This window comes from Erythrolamprus reginae, chromosome 3, assembly GCF_031021105.1.
Source record: "Erythrolamprus reginae isolate rEryReg1 chromosome 3, rEryReg1.hap1, whole genome shotgun sequence".
NCBI classification, from domain to species: Eukaryota; Metazoa; Chordata; class Lepidosauria; order Squamata; family Dipsadidae; genus Erythrolamprus; species Erythrolamprus reginae.
The window spans coordinates 3,604,570-3,618,697 of NC_091952.1; the positions used below are offsets into that span (position 1 = coordinate 3,604,570).

Genomic DNA, 14,128 nt, shown 5'->3' on the forward strand with positions numbered 1-14,128 from the left:
CATAGTGATCTTGTTTGCTGTGTTGCATTGACATAATAATAGTAATAAAAGCTTTGCATGGACAGTTCCTCGACATGATTGAAGGAAAAGTTGATAAGGAGAAAACCTGGTTATGGCTCCGTAACGGAACACTGAAGAAGGAGACGGAAGGTTTGAATCTTGCAGTCCAGCAGCAAGCAACCAGAACAAATACAATCAAGGCCCAAAGTCAAAAAATCAGCTGATCACCCAAAATGCAGACTTTGCAAGGAAGCTGATGAAACAATTGATCACAAATCCTCAGCGGCTGCAAGAAAATCACACAGACGGACTACAAACAGAGGCACAACTACGTGGCCCAGATGCTCCGTTGGAACCTGTGCCACAACTACCACTTACTAAAGAAATGATGGGATCATAAACCTGAGAAAGTAGTTGAAAACAAGCATGCCAAAATACTTTGGGACCTTCGAATTCAAGCTGACAAGGTTTTGGAACACAATACACCGGACCTCACGAGTGGACCATTGATGTCGCCATACCAGGTGTCAATCCAATTGATGAAAATCAACAAGAAAAACTTAGCCGATGTCAGGATTTTAAAATCAAACTTCAATGACTCTGGCATAAACCAGTACAGGTGGTCCCAGTGGTAATCTATGTTTCTATGTTTCTAATCGACACACTGGGTGCTGTGCCAAAAGACCTCAGCCGGCACTTGAAAACAATAAACATTGATAAAAATCACGATCTGTCAGTTGCAAAAGGCCACTGTATTTTGATCTGCGCACATCGTACAAAAATACATTGCACAGTCCTAGACGTTTGGGAAGTGTTCGACTTGGGATATTGTGATACGAAATCCAGTATATCAATCCCTGTATTATTGGGGGTTTTTTGTGAATGAAATAACAACATTAAAATGAACTTTGGACTTGAAAAATGTGTTATACAGTAGTCCCTCACCTATCGCTGGTGTTACGTTCCAGACCCGGCCGCGATAGGTGAAATCCGCGATGGGGAATTTCTCCTCCTTCCCAGCTCTTTCTACAACCCCAAGCACACCGCCGCCGCCGCCAACCACTAAGCGCGCCTCCAAAGACTGCCTTCTCGGCACTGGTGAGGCGGGTTGAACGAGGGGACGGGCCTCCGCCGGAGCTCAGTCCCCGCCCCGCTCATCATTCGCCCAGCCATGGGCTGGTTGGCTTGTCCTGCCCTTCCAAACTTCTAAGCGCCCTATCTGTGCCAACGCTGACTTCAAAACCTGCGATGAAGTGAAGCCGTGGTGGGTGAAGCGCGATATAGCGAGGGACTCCTGTATTATCTATGCAGTGAGGAAATATGAAAAAAGTAGAAGGAATAGAACTGGGAAATGGAAACATAATGGAAGCATTAACAAAGGACGCCAGTTACAAATACCTGCAAATGCCTATTAGAAGCAGATAACATACTGAATGGAAAAGTCAAAGAGCCAGCACAAAAAGAATACAACAGGGGGGTCCACAAAATTCACTCTGCAATCTGCATTGGTTGCCAATCAGTTTCCGGTCACAAGCCCTTCATGGCACAGGACCAGGATATCTGCGAGACCGCCTTCTGCCGCACGAATCCCAGCAGCCGGTTAGGTCCCACAGAGTTGGCCTTCTCTGGGTCCCATCAACTAAACAATGCCATCTGGCGGGACCCAGGGGAAGAGCCTTCTCTGTGGCGGCTCCGACCTGGTGGAATCAACTGCCCCCCGAGATCCACACTATTTCCTTCCTACCGGTCTTCCAGAAAGCAGTTAAGACCTGGCTTTTTTGGCAGGCCTGGGCTTACACTGACTCCTGTGTGTGTATGGTTCTTTTTAGGATATTATTTTTTTGTTTTATTATATTACTGATTTTATTATGTATCTTGATTGTATTTTTGTACTATTGTATTTATCCCACTATTTAGCCACTCTGAGTCTGCTTTGGAATGAGCGGCATATGAATACAATAAATTCAAATACAATACAATACAACTTCTGTTCTTTCGGTTGATTGTTCTCCCTGTCCGAAAATTCCTCTTTATTTCCAGGTTGAATCTCTCCTTGTTCAGTTTCCATCCATCATTCCTGGTCTGGCCTTCTGGTGCTTTGGAAAACAGCCTGACCCCCTTCTTCCACTCTGTGGCAGCCTCTCAGATATTTGAAGACTGCTCTCATGTCACCCCTCCTTCTCATTGCTAGAAAAGCCATTCCCAGCTTCAGACAGCTTTTGTCTTTTAATTGAATTTATTCTATCAAAATTTATTGGAGAAAAGTGTCCCTAAATTCCTTGTGATTTGGGGGGGAGGGAGATACCATTTATGGAGGGGGGGGAACCCAGACAAAATTTATAGGTTGAAATTATAGAAAAAAATTATTCTACCCAAGCCAGATAAAATGAAATAAAATTTTAAAATTTAAACGCTAGTATTGAAGGCCTTGAGCCGACAGAGGGCGCCCCAACCTTTCTCTGGGCAGCCGGCTCGACTGGGCAAGCGCGTTGATATCCATTAGCGCAACAACTCCGCCCCATCCGCTTTACGTTATTCGCCTGCGCATTGCCTCCGAACCGCGCATGCGCCCGGCCGGCTCGAAAGGCGCGGTTGTGGAGCATGCGCATTCTTCCTTCGCCCGGCCGGTCAGAACGAGTCAGCACCCGCCGGGGGGAAACTGCCGCTTCAGTGCGCGGGGGAAGAAAAGCCAAGCCGTCAACCACCGACCCCGCCTTCGGTGGCTCGTTCTAGCGATTCGAACCGACCGGTTCCCCTCACGAGGGTAGCCGGCAAACGAGGCCGGTAAAGAGAAGCGGGGGCCGGGGGGGCGTGGCGTCTTTCGGCATTATTCAAGGTAAGGGCGGAGATTGGAATTGATTGACGCGAACGCCGGCCAATGAAAGCAACCGCGCGGTCCGCCCTCCCCTTTTCGCCTCCTCCTCGCTGTGATTGGCTATGCGGTGGAGAAAGCGGGGCGTGGTTTCGCTCTATTTGAATATTGAAAATGAATGGAGAAAGGGGAGGGGGAGGTAGTGTAGTTGGAAGGGCGGCTCTGTGGGGGGGGGGGGGGGTACGGGGGCGGGGCAGCTTTTCCAGGATGGGGCGACTTTTGGGAGTGGGGATCTTTGGCACCCTGACCCATGCTTCCCAGCAGGCTGTGGCTTATGCGAGTTGTAGTCCAAGGTGTCTAGAGATTGTGGACAAAAAGGACGGGGGGGGGGGGGGCTTGGGAAACAAAGGTCCCTCCCAGCCAGCCTCTTTTTTGGGGGGGGGGAGAAATTATCAAGCCTCCCCCCCATAAGAATGTGCCTTATTGGAATCCGCTTTGGCAACCCATGATTGCTGGGATCAGGTTTAGGAACCAAGATCACAACAATCGTGATTTGCCAAAGCGGATTCCAGCAAGGCACAACCTTATGGGGGGGGGGGGCTTTGCTAACACGCCCCCCCAAGAGGTCCCTCCCCCATCCTTTTTGTCCACAATCTCTAGATTTCCTTGGACTACAACTCCCATAAGCCACAGCCTGCTGGAAAGCATGGGACAGGGTGCCCAAGACCCTGGATGCCCCATCCTGGAAAAGCTGCCACTGCCCTTCCTGGGTTTTTTTCCCCCTTCTCTGGAAGACCCTCCCTCAAATGCCCTGTTAAGGAAATGCTGTCCTGGCCTCATTTGGGGGTGGGGGGCGTTCTTGATGGGCAACAGAGATCTGCGTGGGTGGGTGCCTGAAAAGGTAAGAGGGGAGTGGGCTGGCTGAAATTGGGAAGAAGGAAAATACCGGTGTTTCTCTGCTTAGCGACTGTCCGTTTAATGACCATTCCAAGTGACAATGCCACTCAAAAATATAGCATTTATAGCAATAGCACTTACACTCATATACCGCTGCACAGTGCTTCCCCAGCCCTCTCTAAGGGGTTTACAAAAACAGCATATATTGCCCTCAACAATCTGAGTCCTCATTTCACCCACCTCGGAAGGATGGAAGGCTGAGTCAACTTTGAGATTTACAGCTAGCAGGTAGCTGAAGGAGCCTGCAGTGCTGCACTCTAACCATTGGACCAACCCCGGCTGTAGAATAGAGCTGGAAGGGACCTTAGAGGTCTTCTAGTCTAACCCCCTATTCAATCAATCAATCAATGCGAATAGCATTAGCGTTTAGACTTATATACCCCTTCCTAGTGCTTTTACAGCCCTCTCTAAGCAGTTTAGAGAGTTAGCATTTTTGCCCCAACAATCTGGGTCCTCATTTGACCCACCAAGGGAGGGAGGGAGGAAGGAAGGAAGGGCAATAGCCCTTAGACTTATATACTGCTTCATGGTGCCTTTACAGCCCTCTCTAAGCAGCTTACAGAATCAGTTTCTGGGCCCCAACAATCTGGGTCCTCATTTGACCCACCAAGGAAAGAAGGAAGGAATAGCCGTAGCCCTTAGACCAGAGGTCTCCAAACTTGGCCACTTTAAGAGTTGTGGACTTCAATTCCCAGAATTCTCCAGCCAGCTTTGAATTCTGGGAGTTGAAGTCCACAACTCTTAAAGTGGCCATGTTTTGGGACCCTTGCCTTAGACATATACTGCTTCAAAATGCTTTCACAGCCCTCTCTAAGCACTTTACAGACTCAGCATATTGCCCCCCACCAATAATCTGGGTCCTCATTTGACCCACCTCGGAAGGACGGAAGGCTGAATCACCCTTGAGCCGGTGGTGAGATTTGAACCGCTGAACTACAGCTAGCAGTTAGCTGAAGTTGCCTGCATTGCTGCACTTTTAACCATTGCGCCACCCCATATGCCTTATGACCCGTTTTTCACACCCGCAAAATTGTGGTCAAAGTTCAGGTGATTGTCCACTGATTCATATAACGTGGGCAGTGTTCCCAAGGTCATGTGATCCTCCTTTTGCAAAGTCACTTCAATGACCAGGTATCTTCAAAGGAAGCCCAAAAAGTTCAGTTGCCTCTTGAAAAATGCTCCTTTTGACACTGGGCTGCTCCAGGGAGTTGCATTCGGTCTCCAGTGTTTATTTTTTATTATACATATATCTTTATAATTGTCCACATTATAGAGGACTTTGTGATATGCCAACACTCCAAAGGACACTTTTGTTATGCTGTTGTTAATATACTCAAAGCAACAAAACAGCATTAGTTGTTATGGTGGAAGGTCTTAAGCACAAAACGTATCAGGAAAGACTTCATGAACTCAATCTGTATAGTCTGGAGGACAGAAGGAAAAGGGGGGACATGATCGAAACATTTAAATATGTTAAAGGGTTAAAGATGGTTCAGGAGGGAAGTGTTTTTAATAGGAAAGTGAACACAAGAACAAGGGGACACAATCTGAAGTTAGTTGGGGGAAAGATCAAAAGCAACGTGAGAAAATATTATTTCACTGAAAGAGTAGTAGATGCTTGGAACAAACTTCCAGCAGACGTGGTTGGTAAATCCACAGTAACTGAATTTAAACATGCCTGGGATAAACATAGATCCATTGTAAGATAAAATACAGGAAATAGTATAAGGGCAGACTAGATGGACCAGGAGGTCTTTTTCTGCCGTCAGTCTCCTATGTTTCTAAGTTGTTGGTTTTTTTTTAATTGAACCCTATGTGCATGCACGCACACACCCTCTCATGAATGAATAAGGTTGTGGTTAATGAATAAATCACACACGGATATTGCATAGTTTGTTGCAAGGTTGTGCCACTATGGCAACTTTACGAGTGTTTTACAATTCCGGGAGAACGTTTTGTGAAGATCCTCAGGTCATAGTTGTATCAAAAGTGTGTGTGGGGGGGGGGGGGGGGGATTTTGCTTTTTTGTTTTTGAAAAAGCAACTAATGATTTTTTATATATATAAATTAATTTTTATTGATTATTAAAAAAAGAAAAAACGAACAATGATTTTTTTAAAGAAAAAATAGAGGAATAGAATATTGAATAGAATATAGAATAAAATAGAATAGAATGTAGACTAGAATGTAGGAATAGAGAAATAGAATAGAATAGAATACGGCTCTGATTAGAATGCAATGCAATACAATAGAATGTAGAATAGAATAGAGTAGAGTACAGAGTAGAATAGAATAGAATATAGAATTGCATTGTCATTCTTCAGTCTGGAAAGACTAGTATCATGCTCTGGATTCCTCAGAGCATGAAGCCTGGGTTTTAGTATATAGAATATATAGAATATAGCATACGATATAGCACAGAACAGAGGAGAGAATACGGAATATTGAAGAGAACAGAATGGAGAGAATTGAATAGAATAGAAAATATAGAATAGATGATAAAAGAGAAGATGATAGAAGAGAATAGAGAGTAGAATGGAATAGAATGTAAAATAGAATATTGAATAGAGAATAGAATATCATATATAATATAGTATAGAGTAGAATAGAATATCAAATAGAATATGGAATAGAGTATAGAATAGACTAGAATAGAATATAGCATAGAATATAAAATAATATAAAAGAAGAGAATAGAGAGTAGAAAAGAATATGGAATAGAATAGAAAATAAACTATAGAATTGAGTATAGAGTAGAATAGAGTAGAGAATAGAATACAATAGAATAGAGTCCAATAGAATGCAGAACACAAGGGAGAAACGTCATCTAATCCAGCCCCCTACTCAAGCAGGAGACCTTATTCCATTCCATGGTAGGGGGTCTCCAATGTCTTCTGAAAAACTTCCAGTGTTGGAGCACCCACAACTTCTAGTGGCAAGCAGTTCCGCTGGTTGAATGCTCTCCCTGTCCGGAAATTCCTCCTTGGTTCCAGGTTGCTTCTCTCCTGGATGGGTTTTCACCCTTCTTGTCCTGCCTTCAGGGGCTTTGGAGAACAGGTGGACACCCCCCTCCTCCCTTTACACCAGCCTCTCAAAGGAATCCCACTATCATGTCCCCCCACCAATCCTTTTTTCCTCCTGCAACCGTTTCAGTCTCCGGTCCTTTAATCCAGTGTTTCCCAGCCTTGGCCACTTGAATATATTTGGACTTCAACTCCTAGAATTCCCCAGCCAGCAAAAGCTGGCTGGGGAATTCTGGGAGTTGAAGTCCAGATATCTTCAAGTGGCCAAGGCTGGGAAACACTGCTTTAGTCATCCCAGCTGCTCTTCTCTGCAATTCTTATTTCCAAAGTCTCTCCACATCTTGTTCTTGTTGTTGCTGTTGCAAATGAGCCCCCCCCCAAACTTTTGCGAAAGAGGAGTGAGCTCCGCCGGGGGGGGGCGCTCATCCCAGCCTTGACATTTGCAAACACCCGGGTGGGGATTGGGGTGGTTTGTTGCGCCGGGAGGGGCGGGACTCCCTGGGTGGGCGGGGAAATGGATGACAAGGAGGGTCAGCCAGTGCCTGGAACGCTTGGCCTGCCTCCTCCACATTCTCACATTCGCTCCGGGCTGCGCTGAGATCTCCCCCCCCCCCCCTTCTGTCTGAAGCCAAGTGCTCCCTTTCCAGGGTGGTGAGTACCCAGCGAGCCCCCTTGAAGCATGCCGGGCCAAACCATTGGGGAGTCCTGGAGGGGGGTTTGTCAAAAACCAGGAAGCCAGGACTTAAGGGTAGCTGGGGGCACCGCTGGTGCGGGGTTTTTTTTTCCCCTCCCTCGCCATTCCCGGCTGGAGGTTGGTGCCTGGGCTGGGAGCTCCATGCGTTGCCTCTTCTTGCTTGGGCGCTTCTTGGAATGTGTCTCTCATCGGGTGACTCATTGCCATGGTGGTGAAGGCAAGGATCAGGGCTCCGAGGGTGGCCGCCCTCCACCCCAACATTCTCTCTCTCTCTCTCTGTCTCTCTGTGTGTGTCTCTCCCTCTCTCTTTCTGACTTTCTCTTTCTGTCTTTCTGTGTGTGTTTCTCTCTTTCTCTCCCTCTCCTCTCTCTTTCTCTGCCTTTCTGTCTCTGTCTTTCTCTCTGTGTCTCTCCTCTCTATCTCTCTGTCTCTCTCTCTTCTCTCTCTGTGTGTCTCTCTCTCTCCTCTCTGTCTTTCTGTGTGTCTTTCTCTCCCTCTCCTCTCTCTTTCTCCCTTTCTTTCTCTGTCTCTCCTCTCTCTGTCTCTCCGCCTTTCTCCATCTGTGTGTCTCTCTGTCTCTTTCTCTCTCTCTTTCTCTGTGTGTCTCTCCTCTCTTTCTGTCTGTGTGTCTTTCTTTCCCTCTCCTCTGTCATTCTCTCTTCTCACTGTCTTTCTTTTTCTCTCTTTTTCTTTCTCTCCCTCTCCTCTCTCTTTCTCTTCTCTCTTTCTCCTTCTCTCTGTCTTGCTCTTTCTCTCTGTCTCTCTTCTCTCTCCTTCTGTCTCTGTGTCTTTCTCTGTGTGTCTCTTGTCTTTCTTTCTCTCCCTCTCCTCTCTCTCTCTGCCTTTCGTTCTGTCTCTCTGTCTCTTGTCTTTCTCTTTCTGTCTTTCTCTCTGTGTCTCTCTTCTCTCTCTGTCTTGCTCTTTCTCTCTGCCTTTCTGTCTCTCTGTCTTTCTCTCTTCTCTTCCCTCTCTGACTGTCTCTCTTTTTCTCCCTCTCCCTCTCCCTCTCCCCATATTTAACTCCCCACCAAAGTTTTGCTTTCGGGGGTTGCCACGCAGCACCCCGTGGGAATGGGCGAGGAGGCTGGGAAGTGGGGAATCCAAGCTCGAAGCCGCCTCGGGAATCTTGCAGCCTTGCAACCGAGCGGATTTAGGCCCGGGAGGCCTTCCCAGCAACTGATGGGTGTTTTGACTCATTTCCCAAAGCCCCAGAAGAAGGCGAGATTAGAAAGGGTGGACAGAAACTAATCCAGGAGAGAAACAACCTGGAATCAAAGTTGAGAATTTTTTTCCCCCGACAGTGAGGACAATTAATCAGTGGGACTACTTGCCTCTAGAAGTTGTGGGTGTTGGATCACTGGAGGTTTTTTTAAAGAAGACAATAGGACAACCTGTCCTATTGCTCTCCTATATCTCCTATACCATTCTTCTTTCCTATATTTATTCTATTCTTTCACTGATATATTTTATTCCTATCTCTTCTCTTCTTTCTTAGATATACTTTACTATGAGCATATTCTCTATAACAGGGTTTCCCAACCTTGGCAACTTGAAGATATCTGGACTTCAACTCCCAGAATTCCCCAGCCAGCATTCTGGGAGTTGAAGTCCAAATACCTTCAAGTTGCCAAGGTTGGGAAACACTGTTCTATAACCTTCATTATACATTTACTATATGTATACCCAATATAACTCTCATTGTGCAATGGACAAAATCAATCAATCAATAAATAAAATTTGTCTGAAATGGTAGAGGGTCTCCTGCCTGTGCGGGGGGCTGGACTACAAGACCCCCAAAGGTCCCTTCCAGCTTTATTCCGATCAATTTGGCTTCCCCAGCCCTGGAAACCCGCCGTTGATCCGCCTTCCCGACTTTTGGAAATCTCTCCTGGCGTGTCCATGCTGCCCCTCCACCTCTGGGTCACAGTTCAGCCCTGCTTGGTGGCCGGAATCCCCTGGTCAGGGCTCTTGTCTCTTTAATAAAAAGCCAGCTAGCCCAGCTCCTCTCAAAAGAACCAGGAAGTGCTTTGATCCCAGGGAGGGAGGAGGGAGGCTGAGAGAAGGGAGGGTGGGGGGGGGAGAGGCTGAGAGGCAGGGGGCGTGAAAGGGGGAGGGGTCTTCATGCTTTACTGCTGCAGCAGACCCGCAGCACTCCATCAAAGTGGCAAAAGGGAACCCTCCTGGGCTTCTCCCCCTGCACCATCGCAAGCCGGTCGCAGCTGGTTGGGCTGCAGGAGGTGGGTCGGAGATTTGGGGGTGGGGGCTTCTAGAGGATCTGGTTCCCATTAGGGACCCTCCGGGATGGAATCAGTAGCCGGGGATGGGTTGGGGTTTTTTTTTTGGGGGGGGGGGCTACATAGGACCGACAAGAAGCGGGAGCAAGGATTGCCGCTTGCAAATGCATGAGCTATGGGGGGGTGGGGGGTGGCAGCTAAGTCTTCCCCATCCTTCCCCGTTGCTGTTGTGCTTCTCCCGGAGGGCACTGAGCTCTGCAGCTGGTCCTTTTTTAAGTAATTTATTTATTTATTGGACTTTTATGCCGTCCCTCTGCGAGGCAGCTTACAACATATGGAGGCTAAAACATGTGAGGAACAGTTGCAGGAACTGGGCAGGGCTGGTTTGATGGAAAGAAGGACCAGGGGAGACAGGATAGCAGCCTTCCAATATCTCAGGGGTTGCCACAAAGAAGAGGGAGTCAGACTTTTCTCTAAAGCACCTGAGGTAGAACAAGAAGCAATGGGTGGAAACTAAACAAGGAGTGAAGCAACTTAGAACTAAGGAGTACGGCTTGGTACTATTGCATCCTGTTAATACAATGTATGAACCTAAGAGCATAAGATGCTGGAAAGAGTGCAGAGAAGAGCAACTAAGATAACAGAGGGAGAGAATGAAGATCACATGAAGGGTTAATATCACTTTATAAGGCCTCAGTAAGGCCACACGTGGAATACGGCATCCAGGTTTGATCGCCACGATGCAAAAAGGATGTTGAGACTCTAGAAAGGGTGCAGAGAAGAGCAACAAAGAGGATTAGGGGACTGGAGGCTAAAACATAAGAACAGTTGCAGGAACTGGGCATGGCTAGTTGAATGAGAAGAAGGACCAGGGGAGACATGATAGCAGCCTTCCAAGATCTCAGGGGTTGCCACAAAGAAGAGGGAGTCAAGCTACTCTCCAAAGCACCTGAGGGTAGAACAAGAAGCAATGGGTGGAAACTAAACAAGGGGAGAAGCAACTCAGAACTAAGGAAAAATTTCCTGACCCTTAGATCAAGTAACCAGTGGAACAGCTTGCCTCCAGATGTTGTGAATGTTCCAACACTGGAAGTTTTTAAGATGATGTTGGATAACCATATGTCTGAAGCAGTGTAGGGTTTCCTGCCTAAACAGCAGGTTAGTAGTAGTAGTAGTAGTAGTAGTAGTAGTAGTAGTAGTAATAATAATAATAATAATAATAATAATAATAATAATAATAATAATAATAATAAATTAGACTTGTATGCCGCCCCTCTCCAAAGACTCGGAGCGGCTCACAGCAAGCGGCTGTATAAATCCAATACTTAAAACCCACCTCTGCCGTCAGGCATGGGGCAATTGAGACATCTCCCCCAGGCCTATATAGTTTACGTATGGTATGCTTGTGTGTATGTCTTTCTTAAATAATGGGTTTTTAGATATTTTTAAATATTAGATTTGTTATTGTACACTGTTTGTATTATTGCTGTGAGCCGCCCCGAGTCTACGGAGAGGAGCGGCATACAAATCTAATAAATAATAATAATAATTAAAAACCCTTGTCATTAAAATAGTCACAGCTAGGTTGGACTAGGAGACCTCCAATGTCCCTTCCAACTCTCTTGTTGTTGTTCTTGTTGTTGTTGTTGTTGTTATTATTATTATTATTATTATTATTATTATTATTATATAATGGAACAAAATATAACGCCCTAAATCCCATTAATTTAAATTTATAATCTAAAAAAACCCCCAAACCATTAAAAAAAAAGTCATTCCCATTCAATCAACTTACTCTCAATACACTCGTCGGCCAGGGGGTTAGAGTCTAGTGCAGTGTTTCCCAACCTTGGCAACTTGAACATATTTGGACTTCAACTCCCAGAATTCCCCAGCCAGCGAATGCTGGCTGGGGACTTCTGGGAGTTGAAGTCCAGATATCTTCAAGTTGTCAAGGTTGGGAAACACTGAACTAGACAATGTCACTTGGCGGGGCCTTCTCTGTGGAGGCCCTGGCCCTCTGGAATCAGCTCCCCCCAGAGATTTGCCTTGCCCCCACCCTCCTTGCCTTTCGTAAGAGTCTTAAGATTCATTTATTATTATTATTATTATTATTATTATTATTATTATTATTATTATTATTTATTAGATTTGTATGCCACCCCTCTCCGAAGACTTATGTTGCCAGGCATGGGGCGATTAGATATTGCCCCCCCCCTCGCCCTGGCCAATGAATGTATGGTCTATGTCTGAATGGGTAGATTGATGTTTAACATAATTGGGGATTTTAGATCAATTTATCTCCCGTATTTTTCGGAGTATAAGACGCACCTTAGTTTTTGGGGAGGAAAATAGGGTAAAGAATCTGCTTACCAGGTATTCATCTGACCAGCGTCCTTAGTCTGGTCAGCTTCAGCACATTGTTTTATCTCCTATTAAGGGCTTTAATAAAAACTTTATTCGGAGAGAGTAACAATGAAAGAGCTTGCAAGCCCCTAAGAGCTAGGAACATCATTAGCACCTGGAAAAAAACATTCGGAGCAAATAGAGCAATGGAAAAAACCCTGCAAAGACTTAGGGCTTGGAAAAGATTCTTTTTTGCAGAGAGTAACAGTGAAAGGGCTTGCAAGCCGGTAAGAGCTGGGAACATCATTAGCAAATAGAGAAACATAGAAATATAGATGACTGACGGCAGAAAAAGACCTCAAGATCCATCTAGAGCAATGAAAAAAAAACCCTGCAAAGACTCAGGGCTTGGAAAACATTCTTCGTAGAGAGAAACAATGAAAGAGCCTGCAAGGTAAGAGCTGGGAAGACTGTTAGCAGCTAGTTAGGACTGGAGGGAAAAGGCTACATTCATAGTATAAGACGGACCCAAATTATCAGCCTCTTTTAGGGAGGAAAAAGATGGGTCTTATACTCTGAAAAATATGGTAGTTTTAATTAATTGGATTTAGCCATTGTATTTCATTGTTTCCTTTTATAAGTTGTAAGCCGCCCTGAGTCCTCAGAGAGGAGCAACATATACAGTAAATCCAATCAATCAATCAATCAATCAATCAATCATTAAAACCAATGAAAAAGCCCAATATTTAAAAAAGTCCAACAACGTGCAAGAATGTACCAATGCAGAACTACTTTGTTATCATTTTGTTTTTGTTTTTTTGAAAAATGAATAAACTTTATTTTTTTTAAAAAAAGTCTAAAACTTCAAATTTTAAAATCATGCACCCCTACTCACTTTCCCCCTCCTTCCCCTCCCCCTCTGCTTTTTTGCTTCTCTTCACTCCCCCCCCCCCCCAGCAAAGTTTCCGGGGCTGGGATGGCTGTGCCCGAAAGGGAAGGACGGGGCCTGGTCCTCCGACGGTAAGCAGGACGGCCGGTGTGGCAGACCATGGACTCACTGAGGCTGGGAGAGGCGTGAAGATGTCGAGCGGCAACCGGTCCCTGGTGGTGGACTTTATCTCTTACAAGCTGGCGCAGAGGGGCCACAGCTGGCGCGAGGTGGAGGAGGCCGACGACGGCGAGAACCGGATGGAGCTGTCGGGCGAGATGGCCGGGGGCGTCCTGAACGGCGGGAGCCCCACTTGGCACCCCAGCCCCGGCCCCGTGGTCAACGGAGCGGCGGGCCACCCGAATCTCCTGGAAGAGCTGGACAGCCGCCCGCGGTCGGAGGTGAGGCAGACGCTGCGGGAAGCCGGGGACGAGTTCGAACTGCGCTACCGGCGGGCTTTTAGCGACCTGACTTCTCAGCTCCACATCACGCCCGGCACGGCTTACCAGAGCTTCGAGCAGGTGGTGAACGAACTTTTCCGGGACGGGGTGAACTGGGGCAGGATTGTGGCCTTTTTCTCCTTCGGAGGGGCGCTCTGCGTGGAGAGCGTCGACAAGGAAATGCGCAGATTGGTGGAGAGGATCGCTACCTGGATGGCCACCTACCTGACCGAACGCCTCGACCCCTGGATCCAAGACAATGGAGGCTGGGTAAGCTCCGGCAAAGGGCCAGGAGGGGGATTTGGGGGGTGGGGGGGAAGATTTGATTTGATTTGATTTATTGGATTTGTATGCCGCCCCTCTCCGGTGACTCGGGGCGGCTAACAACAATAATAAAACAGTATATTATTATCCGCCCCGAGTTTTCGGAGAGGGGCGGCATACAAATCCAAATAATAAATAAATAAATAAATAAAATAATACAAAATAATCCAATACTAAAAACGATTAAAAACCCATTAATATAAAAAACCAAACAGACATACAGACATACCATGCATAGAATTGTAAAGGCCTAGGGGGAAAGAGTATCTCAGTTCCCCCATGCCTGGCGGCAGAGGTGGGTTTTAAGTAGCTTACGAAAGGCAAGGAGGCTGGGGGCAGTTCTAATCTCCGGGGGGAGGGAGTTGGTTCC

At 46.5% G+C, this 14,128-nt stretch overlaps 1 protein-coding gene across 2 annotated transcripts in view; it reads left to right on the top strand.

The window, feature by feature from the left end:
* The first annotated feature begins 2,566 nt into the window (after window positions 1–2,566).
* The window catches only part of BCL2L1 (BCL2 like 1), a 67,224-nt gene continuing 55,662 nt past the window's right edge, over window positions 2,567–14,128 (top strand). The window contains exons 1-2 of one of the 2 annotated variants that reach the window (XM_070744360.1): window positions 2,567–2,836; window positions 13,024–13,704. In XM_070744360.1, the coding sequence (XP_070600461.1) occupies window positions 13,147–13,704 (558 nt within the window). In that variant the 5' untranslated portion in view covers window positions 2,567–2,836; window positions 13,024–13,146. Of the gene's footprint in view, window positions 2,837–7,357; window positions 7,444–13,023; window positions 13,705–14,128 lie in introns of those variants that run through there. The other variant, XM_070744361.1, reaches the window with a different exon arrangement.